Source organism: Paroedura picta, chromosome 3 (genome assembly GCF_049243985.1).
Source record: "Paroedura picta isolate Pp20150507F chromosome 3, Ppicta_v3.0, whole genome shotgun sequence".
NCBI classification, from domain to species: domain Eukaryota; kingdom Metazoa; phylum Chordata; class Lepidosauria; order Squamata; family Gekkonidae; genus Paroedura; species Paroedura picta.
In genome coordinates this window covers 8,397,381-8,410,094 of record NC_135371.1, presented here as the reverse complement: position 1 = coordinate 8,410,094, position 12,714 = coordinate 8,397,381, and the positions used below count along the sequence as shown (strand labels likewise).

General features: G+C 46.9%; 1 protein-coding gene across 1 annotated transcript; it reads left to right on the top strand.

The window, feature by feature from the left end:
- The first annotated feature begins 1,077 nt into the window (after positions 1-1,077).
- Positions 1,078-12,497, top strand: LOC143834325 (E3 ubiquitin-protein ligase TRIM7-like). The gene is made up of 7 exons (XM_077331051.1): positions 1,078-1,556; positions 4,174-4,269; positions 4,958-5,188; positions 6,504-6,526; positions 7,440-7,558; positions 9,657-9,689; positions 10,537-12,497. Exons 1-7 carry the CDS (start codon positions 1,134-1,136, stop codon positions 11,061-11,063), a joined length of 1,452 nt encoding a protein of 483 aa, XP_077187166.1. The 5' UTR covers positions 1,078-1,133; the 3' UTR covers positions 11,064-12,497.
- Positions 12,498-12,714: the final 217 nt, after the last annotated feature.

The window sequence follows — 12,714 nt, the reverse complement described above, 5'->3', positions numbered from 1 at the left end:
TTGTCATTCATTTCAGTACATCCCAGATAAGATGGGTTCAAGTGGGCAGCCCTGTTGGTCTGAAGTAGCTCAACAATACCTTGAATAAATCTTTATTGGTCTTAAAGTAAGGTGACCAGATTGTCTCACTTTTGGAGGGACATCTGGGGATACCTGGCAAATTGTACTTATGTTGAAATTAAATATATATATATATATTACAATGCTATTTTTGTGTTCTATGCAACTTTTTGTTGCTCCATATAGACCAAATTTTAAATCAAGCCCCCCCCCCCCCCGGTAATGGTGTCCCGCTTTACCAATGTTAAAATCTGGTCACCTTATAAAGGCAAAAGGGATGGCGAAATTGCTGTTAATAACAATAAGAAGACGGCTGGCCACCAATCTTCCAGGTTTCCTCCTTGGAAGGAATTGGCCAACCATAACGGCGTCCCAAATAAGCATAAATCTCTCTCAAATCAAATCTGTGTCCTTATTTTATTATATTATAACATATTTGATTTGATTGAGGAGGACCAAGCCCGACCAGTATCCAGATAAATTAATCTGTTTTCAAAAGCAATTTTTCTTCCGTGACCCTGTATGCTGTAACATTTGATCTCTACGCCTGCAGGCATTTGGAATGTTGGCAAAGTTGACCTGTACTCTTTGAAATACATATAAGACGGGCGGGCCACTGAAGAAAAATTGCTTTTGAAAACAGATTTAAGTCATTCTGGCTTGGTCCTCCTCAAATATATTATGATACAATTCAGTAAGGACACCGACTATATTTGAGATAGATGTATGCTTCTTTGGAACCCCGTTTTGGTGGCTCAATTTCTCCTTTTTGGCGCATCCACGGACCAACTTGCCTTCGACGCTCCCTCTTTGGTATAAAGCAGGGGTAGTCAAACTACGGCCCTCCAGATGTCCATGGACTACAATTCCCATGAGCCGGCAGGGGCTCATGGGAATTGTAGTCCATGGACATCTGGAGGGCCCCAGTTTGACTACCCCTGGTCTAAAGCCTTTCCCGGCCGTTCCCGGGGGATTCCGCTGCGGCTTTTACACCTACTCGGTGCAACTCCTGCTTTTAAGCCGGGACTGGGGCGTGTCTTTCGCTGGAGTCTCTTCCAGCGCTGGGGGCGGCCATGGCGTCGGGGGGTCCCGTCGAGGAGCTGTGCGAGGAGGCCTCCTGCGCCGTCTGCCTCGACTTCTTCAGGGACCCCGTGGTGCTCGCCGAGTGCGGCCACAGCTTCTGCCGCGCCTGCCTGGCCCGCTGCTGGGGGGAGTCCGCCCGCAAGGCTCCCTGCCCGCAGTGCCGGAGGAAGGCTCAGCCCGGGAACCTGACGCCGAACCGGCAGCTGGCCAGCGTGGCCGAGATCGCCAGGAAGCTCCGTCGGCAGCAGGGCACGGAGGACGAGCCCCCGGGGGGCGTCTGCGAGAAGCGCCGGGAGCCCCTGGAGCTCTGCCGGAAGGACGACGAAGCCCCCCTCCGCGTGGTCGGCGACGGCGCCCAGGAGCAGCCCGATCGCACGGTCGCACCTGCGGACGAGGCTGCCCAGGAGGACCAGGTAGGAAGAGAAGGGCTCGCGGCTTCGCACCTGGGAAAGGGGCTCTCTGGACGGTGCTGCTGGCGCTTCATGCCGGGGTCCGATGCGCTTTCCTGGGAGCGCGGGAGGAAGAATTGCGCGGACATTAGATGAGGGATGGGGCGGTAGTCAAACTGCGGCCCTCCAGATGTCCTTGGACTGCAATTCCCATGAGCCCCTGCCAGCGAATGCTGGCAGGGGCTCATGGGAATTGCAGTCCAAGGACATCTGGAGGGCCGCAGTTTGACTACCACTGGTTTAGCTTATGGGACCCCATCCTTTGTTTGAGCCTGGGGTCCTCCCAATGCTGCCTAGCCAGCTCTGAGTTTAAAAGACCTGGGGATTTGGGGGGGGGGAGTGGAACCTGGGAAGTTGGCAACTGCAAGGGGGCACAATGGAGTTGCCAGGTTTGGAAACTCCCGGGAATTTGGGGATGGAGCTTGGGGCACAGTGCCGTGGAGTCCATCCTCCAAAAGTGTCCGTTTTCTCGAGAGGAACTGGAACTTTGTCGTTTGGGAGATGAGTTGTGATTCTGGAGGATCTCCCCAAGGCCCACCTTGGAGGCTGGTGTCCCGAGTGGTGCCCCAAAATGGCTGCCTTATGAGGCTGGGCCATTCACAAAATGGCTGCTGGGGCTTATCTACTGTGAAGGTGGTGCTGGTACTTGAACTTTTTTTTTTTTTAAATTCTGCAGCAAATTCTCTTGTCGGGGTCTAGTCAGAAGCCCAATTTCTAAAATCACTGGTGGGCACTAGGAAAGGTGTTGGTGGGCAGTGTTGGGGACCCCAGCTCTACTTTTTATGTAGACCACACCCAATGCATTGTCAAATCACAGTTCCCTATCCAGTGATTTTATCCTAAAAGCAGAGTTTGATTCCGCACTCCCCCACATGCAATCAGCTGACCTTGAGCTCACCACAGCACTGATACAGCTGTTCTGACCAGGCAGTAATCTCAGGGCTCTCTTAGCCTCACCTCCCGCACAGGGTGTCTGTTGTGGGGAGAGGAAAGGGAAGGTGACCGTAAGCCATTTTGAGACTCCTTTGGGTAGAGAAAAGCGGCATATAAGAACCAATCCTTCTTCTACATTTGTGGTGCAAAAATGTAGCAAGAGTCCTCATTATAAGTGAATGAAATTCTCCATTCAGTGTGAATTCAAAGAGTGTATATTACGTTTTAGAAGAAGAAGAGTTGGATTTTATATCCTACTTTTCACTACCTGAAGAAGTCTCAAAGCAGCTTACAATCACCTTCCCTTCCTCTCTCCACTACAGACACCCTGTAAGAGAGGTGAGGCTGAGAGAACTCTGAGAACTGTGACTAGCCCAAGGTCACCCAAGCTGGCTGCATGTGGAGGGGGAAGGGGAATCAAACCTGGCTGTCCAGATTAGGGGGTGCCGTATGTAGGATTTTTGCATAGAGGACACCATAATTCACCATCAAAGTTGCACATCATATCTCTGTCCATAGAGGGTTGTATAAAGAACACACACCCAGCATATTGTCACATTCCTGTCCTAACTATTCTGATAGGAAAAATCTGTGGATCCATGCGATTTCAACATGGAGTTTGGCTTCCTTGAAAGCCTCTTGCTGGGGTTGTCCTAAATTAGCTATGATGACACTTTACATAAACACAATCTCACTCGGGCAGATTCCTGGGGAGGCAGCCTGATTTTCTTCTAAACAAATAAGACCCTATAGCCATTCTTTTGCACATTCCTCAAATTCTTCTAATTCAAACAAGCTTCAATGACAACAAGGGATCAGAGTCCAGTGGCACCTTTAAGACCAACAAAGATTTATTCAAGCTGTGAGCTTTCAAGTGCAAGTACTCTTCCTCAGACTAAGATCTCCATACATGACAGTGGAAATATACAGCAAAAATTCTGTTACATTAGTAAACTGTGTCACACATCTAAATACAGCCATATGATCATTCTTAACCAATCAATCCCCTGGAATTCAGTTGTCGTTTACAAAAGCATAGGTGAAATAAAACTGTCAGTTTTAGGCTCTCACCTTATCATTTGCTGCTGGCCCCCTGTCTGTGAAACATTCCTGCAAGGCAATTCCTAACAACTCTCAGCCCAAGACCAGGAAGTTAAACTCAAAATTGCATTCCATTACCAAGGGATCAGTGATTGAGCAAAATCTTGATAGACTGACATGGGGTTAGGGTAGATTAACACTTCCCCGGTAGGCATTCTTTTCGTAATCAAAATCTCCTCCCCTCAACCTATGCACAATGAAGCTGTTTTCCTTCTTGTTAGAGTCCTTTTAGTTTTCCACCCGAGGACAGCGCAGCCTTGTCAAATCTGAGAGGCTAAGCAGAGTCAGCCTGAGCTAGTATATGAATGGGAGTCCACCAAAGAATACCAAGGTCATACCAAGGAGGCAAACTAGCTCTGGAGGTCTCCTGCTTTGGAAACCACATAAAGGGTTACCCTAAGTTGGTTGCCCCTTGACAGCAAAACGAAAACGGTATCATCCACAGTTGGGGAGACATTAGGGGAGTACAGACAGTTCCTAAAATACTAAGATGTGCCTCTCTGCATAGTAAAATCTTACAAATGTTGTGTGTGTGTGTTTGCTCCAGGATGAATTTTGCAGCTGCCTTCAGATGCTGAAGAAGAAGGGAGCAGAAATCACTGCACACAAAACGGATGTAGCAGTGAAAAGCCAAGACCTGCTTGTAAGTATTGTGCTCGCTGTGCGTTTCCTTAGAAATGCTTTCTTGGATGAATGAAGTGAAAATGAGGGGGTCTCTGCAGAGTTCCCTTACCCCAAAGACAACCATACTGTACACTGGGAGAGCTGAGTAGCAAGGTGGATAGACCAACCTGCCCCCCATCCATATCCCCTTGTTCTTTTGTCTGTTGTCTCTTTTTTTATCCAGACTGCTTTTCTCAGGGAGTTCTTTCTGTCTGGCGTTCTGATCCAGTCTTTGCTTCCCCCTGGACTGATCTGCAAGAGCAGTGTCTGTCTCTTTGATTTTCTCTCCAGGCGTGCAGGGGTAGTCAAACTGCAGCCCTCCAGATGTCCATGGACTACAATTCCCATGAGCCCCTGCCAGCATTTGCTCATGGGAATTGTAGTCCATGGACATCTGGAGGGCCACAGTATGACTACCCCTGTAGAGTGTTAGCATGGACATTTTCTCTCCCTTTCTAGCACGGCTCAGATTCTTCTTGTTAAAGAACATCAATTTTTCTCTTAAAACAACAAGCCTTGTGTGAACTGTATTCCAAAAGCAGCCTTCCCCATTGGGTGTGAGACCAGAAGTGCCTTTTCCTGTGGAACTCCCATCCGCTTGATTCCACCAAGACCGATTCCGTTCCTTACCTCGACCCGCATTTCTCTTTTCCATCCATCTCCCACAGAGGCAAACCGGAGTGGAGCGGCAGAAGGTGGTGGCTGAGCTCAGAAAGATGCACCAGTTTCTGGAGGAACAGGAGAAGCTTCTGCTGGCCCAGGTGGAAGAGGTGGAGAAGGAGATTGCAAGAGAAAAGGAGCAAGAGCTGGCCAGGCTCTCCACGGAGCTCTCCTCTCTTGAGAGTCTCATCCAGGAGGTGGAGAAGAAAATTCAACATCCAGTGGCTGAATTCCTCCAGGTAAGAGCATGTGGTAGTGACCTGCTAGGCATCTCTCCCAGGGAGTCCAGATCTCAGTATGTTGCCTTCACCTACACGTACTAGCCCATTGAGCTAATAATTGGATCTGTTGTGGGAGGACTTTCCACTGAGATCTAAGGTTCTCCAGGAGTTAGAGCTTATCTCCAGATTACAGAGATCAGTTTCCCTGGAGAAAATGGATGATTTGGAGGGTGGACGGCATGTTATTGTGCCCCTGCCTCCATCTCCAAATTTCCAGGAGTTTCCCAACCTGGACCTGGGAACGCTGGGTCCCCTGTCCCCTATTGATGAGCCAGGTGGGACCTGTCAACCCTGATCTGTAGTGTACAGGAGTATCCAAAAGAAGGATTCAATTTAGTGTGGATTACTCTGGGGCTATGTGCTGCTTAATCTTGGAACGGTGAAATTTTTAAAAATATATGGACAATAGTCTTGTGACATCTTGAAAACTAATGGCTTGGGGTTTTTACATTCCACCATACCCTTTCATGGAGTAGCCGACATGACCAGACACAAGCAGGGGACCCTCACTAGGTAGGCAGTACCAAATAATCATGCGACTCTTATTGGAGGAGGAGTTACTGTGGCCTGTGTTGCAAGATGCACCACTCTGGCTACAGCCTCCTCTGCTTTTGATTCCCGCCCTGCCTAGGTCATAGAATCACAGAATCATAGAGTTGGAAGGGGCCACACAGGCTATCTAGTCATAGAATCATAGAGTTGGAAGGGGCCATACAGGCCATCGAGTCATAGAATCATAGAATCATAGAGTTGGAAGGGGCCACACAGGCCATCGAGTCATAGAATCATAGAGTTGGAAAGGGCCATACAGGCCATCTATTCCAACCCCCTGCTCAACGCAGGATTAGCCCTAAGCATCCTAAAGCATCCAAGAAAAGTGTGTATCCAACCTTTGCTATCCAACCTCTGCCAGTGACACACTCTTCCTTGGATGTGGCTGGTTTGGTGTCAAGCAGAGCAATTTTGTGCCGAGCTCTTCCCAGCTGCCTTTTTGGATCTCCCATCTGATGTGCTGTGGAAGCAACCGAGGGCCTCTGTGCCTTTTCAGAGTCTTCATAATCTCATGGAGATTTTCTCCAGTATTCCCACAGATAAATGAGAACAGAGGCATTCTTTTCTAATCAAAATAGAGACATGCTTCATGGCAGCATTCCCCAGCCCCTGAGCGAAGGGTGGAAAGGGGATGGAAAAGTCCACCCAAACGGAAGTCAGGAAGGGCATTCCTTGGGTGGCAAGCACTGAATTCCCTCTTCTTTCTCTTCCTTCTCCCCAGGATACCGGGAGCACCTTGCAGAGGTGAGTGGATCTGAGTCAGTGGATCTGAGTCTGGCTAGTTTGTAAGGGGAGGTGGTGAGTTAGGCTTCAGGAGAGAGACTGCAGGGCTCTGGATTGTCCAGTGTTTGAAAGATGCAGTGACACCTCCCAAATCACACCCCAGGGATCACAGTCTGAGCACTGCTCCTTCTCCTCTGCTACTCAGGTTGAGGGATCTTATTATTATTATTATTATTATTATTATTATTATTATTATTATTCAGTAGTAGTTTTTAATAAAATCAAGGATTGGTGCTGTGGTGAAGGGCAGCAGCTTCTATCTGGCTCCTTCACACACAGCCATTTGGATGACCTTTGACTAGTCGTAGTCCTGATAGTTCTGTTCTTGGAGAGCAGTTCTCTTAGAGCTCTCTCAGCCCCACCTCCCTCACAGGGTGTCTGTTGTGGGGAGAGGAGGGGAAAGGTGAATGTAAGCCGCTTTGAGACTCCTTCGGGCAGTGAAAAGTGGGGTATAAAAACAAAGCCCTCTTTTGGTTCATATGTGTTTCCCACTTCCGGAGTAAACCTTTTCCGTTTCCCAGAAGACAACTTGAGCAGCTTTTTGTTTCTGCTCCTCCAAGTATTTATTTCTGGAACTCTGTTGTGAAAAAAATAGTTCAGCAGTGAGTTTCTTCTTCCATTGGCCAACACCATCCCACCTCTCGTCCCCTAGTTGTAATCTTCTCTCCGTGAAAACAAACAAAATATCCTGAACCCTCCAGTGGACTTTGGAAGCAGAAGTCGTCCATCTTGTCCTCAGAAGAACCTCTCCTTTCACTCCTCACTTTGGGGCCTCCATCTCTGGGCTTTCTGCCATTTCCTTCCTGTTCATTAGTTCCGCTCAGGAATTCTTGGATTGGATGGCTGGGCGGTTAACAGTGTTTCCCTCAACCAGGTGCGAGGAAAAAGAAGAGGGCAGGAATCCAGCTGCTTTTACTCTGAAGCTGATGTGGAGAGTCCAGGAGCTTTGTGACAGAACCGGCTCTCTGGAGGTTAACCTGAGCTTATTTAAAGGTACTGAAGTGTCCAAATAATAATGTTTATGATGACTTGCAGATAATAGGCTCTGTGATACAACTTTCATTGCTACTAATGCTTTTTTTTGTTACAATTTGGAGTGCTTTACCCTGATGTCTTACTCCAGGGGTAGTCAAACTGCAGCCCTCCAGATGTACGTAGACTACAATTCCCATGGCTCATGGGAACTGTAGTCCACGGACATCTAGAGGGCCGCAGTTTGACTACTCCTGTCTTACTCAATCCATAATTTACAGTGGAAGAGATGTCCTGTCCCCTTTCATTCTAGTGTAGTTGGCCTTCCTCAGATGAGGCAGATGAGGCCCTTCTAGTCACCAGCTTGGAACTTTACGACTTTAACCCTTTACTTGTTATGTGTAACTATTTATTTGGAAGTTTCCCTCCTTCCCGAAAGCAGATTTTGCTTCTTCTGCACCAGCAACCACCAATAAATATGGAATTCCAGGAAACGTCATTCGGCCAGGACGCGCCTTATGTGCATGTCAATTGCATTCTGTGAAGGGGTTTTGAGGGGGTCGTTTTATGACTGTTAGAATACATATTTTCAGAAACAGCCCCCCTGAACAGTTAAAAACCAATCAGGGGCCACAGTGTTACGATGTACAATGAACCAATTATAGAAAACATATCATGTTATTGACTATTTTTTTTCCTTGGAAGAATGAATTCACTCCCAATTGCTGTCCTACACGGACGAATCCCCAGCCGAGAAAGTGGATGTAGAGTTTGTATCTGAGATCTGCAGAAACCGTTAGGCGTGTCTTCTTGTTCTGTACAGTTTATTTGGATCTGGGAAGAAAATGTCTAGACCAGGGGTAGTCAACCTGTGGTCCTCCAGATGTTCATGGACTACAATTCATGGATGTTCATGGACTACAGCAAACGCTGGCAGGGGCTCATGGGAATTGTAGTCCATGAACATCTGGAGGACCACAGGTTGACTACCCCTGGTCTAGATCTTCATCTGAATAAGAAGTTTCAATTCAATTCAATTCAGTATTTATTTATGGTCATTCAGACCAAAATTCAAATACATGAATAAGAAGCTTGCTTGCTCATCTAAAAATCGTGTAACGATTCCGGTTAGTGGACCTGGAATTTATTATTATTAATTAATTTAATAATTTAATTTATATGACGCCCACCCAGCAAGCCAGCTCAGGATGGTGTACAACATTTTAAACATGCAACGATACAATTTAGAAGCGTTCAATTAAGACTACTCAACAGGTTAAAGCAGTGTCAACATCAACAAACGAATGTGTGCAAATAAATCGCTGGTGCACTTAAAGCATTGTTTTTAATAAATAATGAACAGCAGTAGCTTTCTGTCACATTGTTTTTTTTTTCTGGTCGAAAAGCCTATTGGCTTTAAGACCTAGATGGGGAAAACGCTTTAAAACTATATCAATAAAATATTACAATCATAGAATCATAGAGTTGGAAGGGGCCATACAGGCCATCTAGTCCAACCCCCTGCTCAACGCAGGATCAGCCCTAAGCATCCTAAAGCATCCAAGAAAAGTGTGCATCCAACCTTTGCTTGAAGACTGCCAGTGAGGGGGAGCTCACCACCTCCTTAGGCAGCCTATTCCACTGCTGAACTACTCTGACTGTGAAAAACATTTTCCTGATATCTTGCCTATATCGTTGTACTTGAAGTTTAAACCCATTACTGTGTGTCCTCTCCTCTGCAGCCAACAGAAACAGCATCCTGCCCTCCTCCAAGTGACAACCTTTCAAATACTTAAAGAGGGCTATCATGTCCCCTCTCAACCTCCTATTATAAAAACACATAGGATGTCACAATTTAAGAACTACAATTAGGAATGCCAGTTAGTCAGGTACGCCTCACTAGGGAGGTTGCACCATAATCTTAAGGCAGCCAACAAAAAAGGCCCTTTCTCATATGTCCATCAGATGAGCTCTGATTGTTGGGACATTTGTATCCTACTGAGGCTATTCTACCCTCAACTTGAACAATGGTGAACTACATTTTTTGTTGTATTGCTGTGTTACATAAACGGGGAATGGCAATGTGAGTTCATAACCTCCCTTCCCTTTGCTTCTTCAGATACCCTGCCATTTCAGCTGCGGATGCAGAAAGGTAAATTTTAGGGATTGAGGGAGGGCCAAATCTACTGGAAGGAGGCAGCACTCGTCAGGAGAGCCTGTCTTGCATTTCCTTAGATGTCAAGTATTCTAGAGTATTCTGGATTCCCCCTCCTCCCCCAAGCATGATCCTGTAATTCAGCACCTTATTTGCAACAAAGGACTGTCAGGGAAGAGGGGAGAATGAGGAGGTGGCCTGACCCCAGGGGAGAGTTCCTGCTTTGCATGCAGAAGGTGCCAGGCACAATCCCCGGCATCTCCAGCTAAACTGATCAGGTCATAAGTGCTATCAAAGCCCGCTGCCCCTTACCCAGAAGAGCCAATGGGGGACATTGATAGACCAATAGCCTGAGGCAGCTTCTTGCATTCATGATTTGGGAAGCCCACAAGCAGGGCAAAAGGCAGGCATCCCTTCCTGGTGATTCTCCCCAGTGGCAGCCTCAGGCAAAAAAGAATGTTTTTCCTTATTGAAAGTGTTTCTTCATTGATTGATAAGATCTGGTATTCCCCATGTCTTCTTAAAAGGAACCCCAGGCAGCTTCAAGATAACATGCAAAACGTGCCGTAAGAAGATTAGCTGGAGCAGAGGGTTGAAGCTGTGCAATCCAGGACCTTCTGCAGTCAAAATCCAAGAACTTCTCAGCCCCTCCTCCTCCTCCCTTTATCTTTTATTACAACCTACATTATGTTCTCCCAACATTTAAGAGAGGGTAGGCAAACCCAAGGAACTTACCGCTTTAGGAATCTTCAAGGGCAGGGATAGCCAGATGTTACCTTGTGAAGTATGTTGCTAAAATCCCTTTCCCCCCAGGTAATTCTGCTTGTGTCCCATTCTTCTCCAGCGGCTAACGTGATTCTGGATCCCAACACAGCCAACCCCCACCTCATCCTGTCTGAGGATCGGAAAAGCGTGCGATGGGAGAGCACAGCTCAAGAGCTGCCCAGGAGTCCTGAGAGATTTGACAATTATCCCGTGGTGCTAGGGTGTGAGGGGTTCATGGAAGGCTGCCATTACTGGGAATGCAGTGTGGGAAGTAAGGGCTTATGGACAGTTGGGGTCGCAAAAAACTCTGTCAGCAGGAAGGGCCCACACAGCTTTAGCCCCGAGGGAGGGATCTGGGCTGTGGAGAAGTATGGGATTTCGTACTATGGCCGCTGTTTTTACCCTCGCCCTTACCCTCCCCTGTCCCTGAGTGGGGAGCTCAAGAGGGTCCGAGTGCATCTGAACTATCCTGAGGGGCACGTGACCTTTTTTGATGGTGACAGAAACACCCTTCTCTACAAATTCTCAGATGCCTCCTTCCAAGGGGAGACCCTTTTCCCCTTCTTTCAGGTATTCAGAAGCGGCCACGTCAGTCTTTCCCTTTAAGGCAGTCGAGCCTGCCTCAAAGGCCCCATGGCCTGCAGCTTTTGAGACACAGAATTTAATGTAAAATATCCAGATTTGACGTGTGAGACCCTTTCCTTGCTCTGGAGGTTCCCACGGTTCCTGGTGGTTCTACTGTTTCTTGGTGTAGTGGTTAATAGTGGTGGCCTCTAATATGGAGAGCTGGGATGGATTCCCCTGCTCCTCCATGTACAACCAGCTGGGTGACCTTGGGCTAGCCACAGTCCTGTTAGAGCTGTTCTCACAGAACAGTTCTTTCAGAATTCTCTCAGCCTCACCTACCTCACAGGGTGTCTGTTGTGGGGAGAGGAAGGGGAGACGATTGTAAGCTGCTTTGTGACTCCTTAGGGGAGTGAAAAGTAGGGCATAAAAACCAGCTCTTCTTTCATGCAACTATCTTCTTCTCTATCTAGCAGTCATCCAGGTACTGTAATAAGAGTGCAGAAATGGGCATTATTTCCACCCCTAGCTTGTGACCCCCTCTGGGCAATTGACAGCTTAACTGTTCTCCTGACCCTCCACCAGTGACTGTTTCAGGTGGCCTACCTGGAGCTCTACTTGGCCCACAGATTTTGCTCACTTTTCTGTGACACGGCGTGGTTGCTGCATTGTCAGAAGAGCCACTGGTGACTCCCAAAACCACTGAGTTTCTACACATTACAAAGTCCTCATTTTGGAGGGTGGAAGAACTAAAGGACTTTAAACAAGATTGGAATCTAGGAACAACTTAATGTGACAGTTGTGTGTCTCCCAGATTCTCTTTTCTGTTTGCAACCAAAGAGCTGTAGCCACTCCATCTCCATTGTATCTGAGGAAGTGTATGCACATGGAAGCTCATACCTTGAATTAAACTTGCCTGTTGGGTTCCCACACTGAAAAGGGGGGTCTGGAAGGCACAAAATTCCCATGACATCTTTGATATGAAATCTGCATTTGGTTGCTTAACAAACCTCAGGATCTTGTAATGTGTGCATGGAATATTTCATCTTAATACTTCAGGCCAGAATATTTCATCTTAATACTTCAGGCCAAATACTAGAAATGTCAGACTAGTAATGGTTATTTTTATGTAGTGAATCTGGGGCGGTCAGATTGGGTGAGTGGTGATATTTGAGGGGGATAGCAACCAATCCTGTGCCTATTTTTTGATTTACATTACCCTCTTTGAAAGCTGCTATTTTGTCCTCAGGATGGTCAAGCATTGTACAGAGGGCTACTTTTTAAAAAAATGTTTTTGATGTCTACTTGTGTTAAAGGTGTCTAGGGGTGTGACAAACAGGTTGGTCAAACAGGTGTCCACAGGGGCTAATGTGGCCCCTCCATCTCTTTTCTCTTCTTTTCTCCAGCAAAAGAACTACTTTTGTACTTAAAGTATTTTTGTGCTTAAAATATAAAATAAAATTTAAATGTATCTTGTATTTATCCCAGATGTGATTTTTATGGTTATGGGACCTGCCCTGGGTTTCAGGTGATAGGACATGAAACAAATATATATATATATAAATAACATAAAGAAGTGGCAAGGTCAGAGCTTTTATTTCTATGCCGAAGCCACCTGCCGGCACCTTGTTTGGCCTGGCGTGATCTTGCCATAGTGATCTATGCCACTGTCCCTTCCAGACCAGACTACTGC

Excerpts from the sequence above, each read along its gene's own strand:
- LOC143834325 (XM_077331051.1), top strand. The coding sequence starts at position 1,134 with ATGGCGTCGGGGGGTCCCGTCGAGGAGCTGTGCGAGGAGGCCTCCTGC. Across the intron at positions 7,559-9,656 it reads TAACCTGAGCTTATTTAAAG|ATACCCTGCCATTTCAGCTG; the intron begins GTACTGAAGTGT and ends TTGCTTCTTCAG. Across the intron at positions 9,690-10,536 it reads TCAGCTGCGGATGCAGAAAG|CGGCTAACGTGATTCTGGAT; the intron begins GTAAATTTTAGG and ends ATTCTTCTCCAG.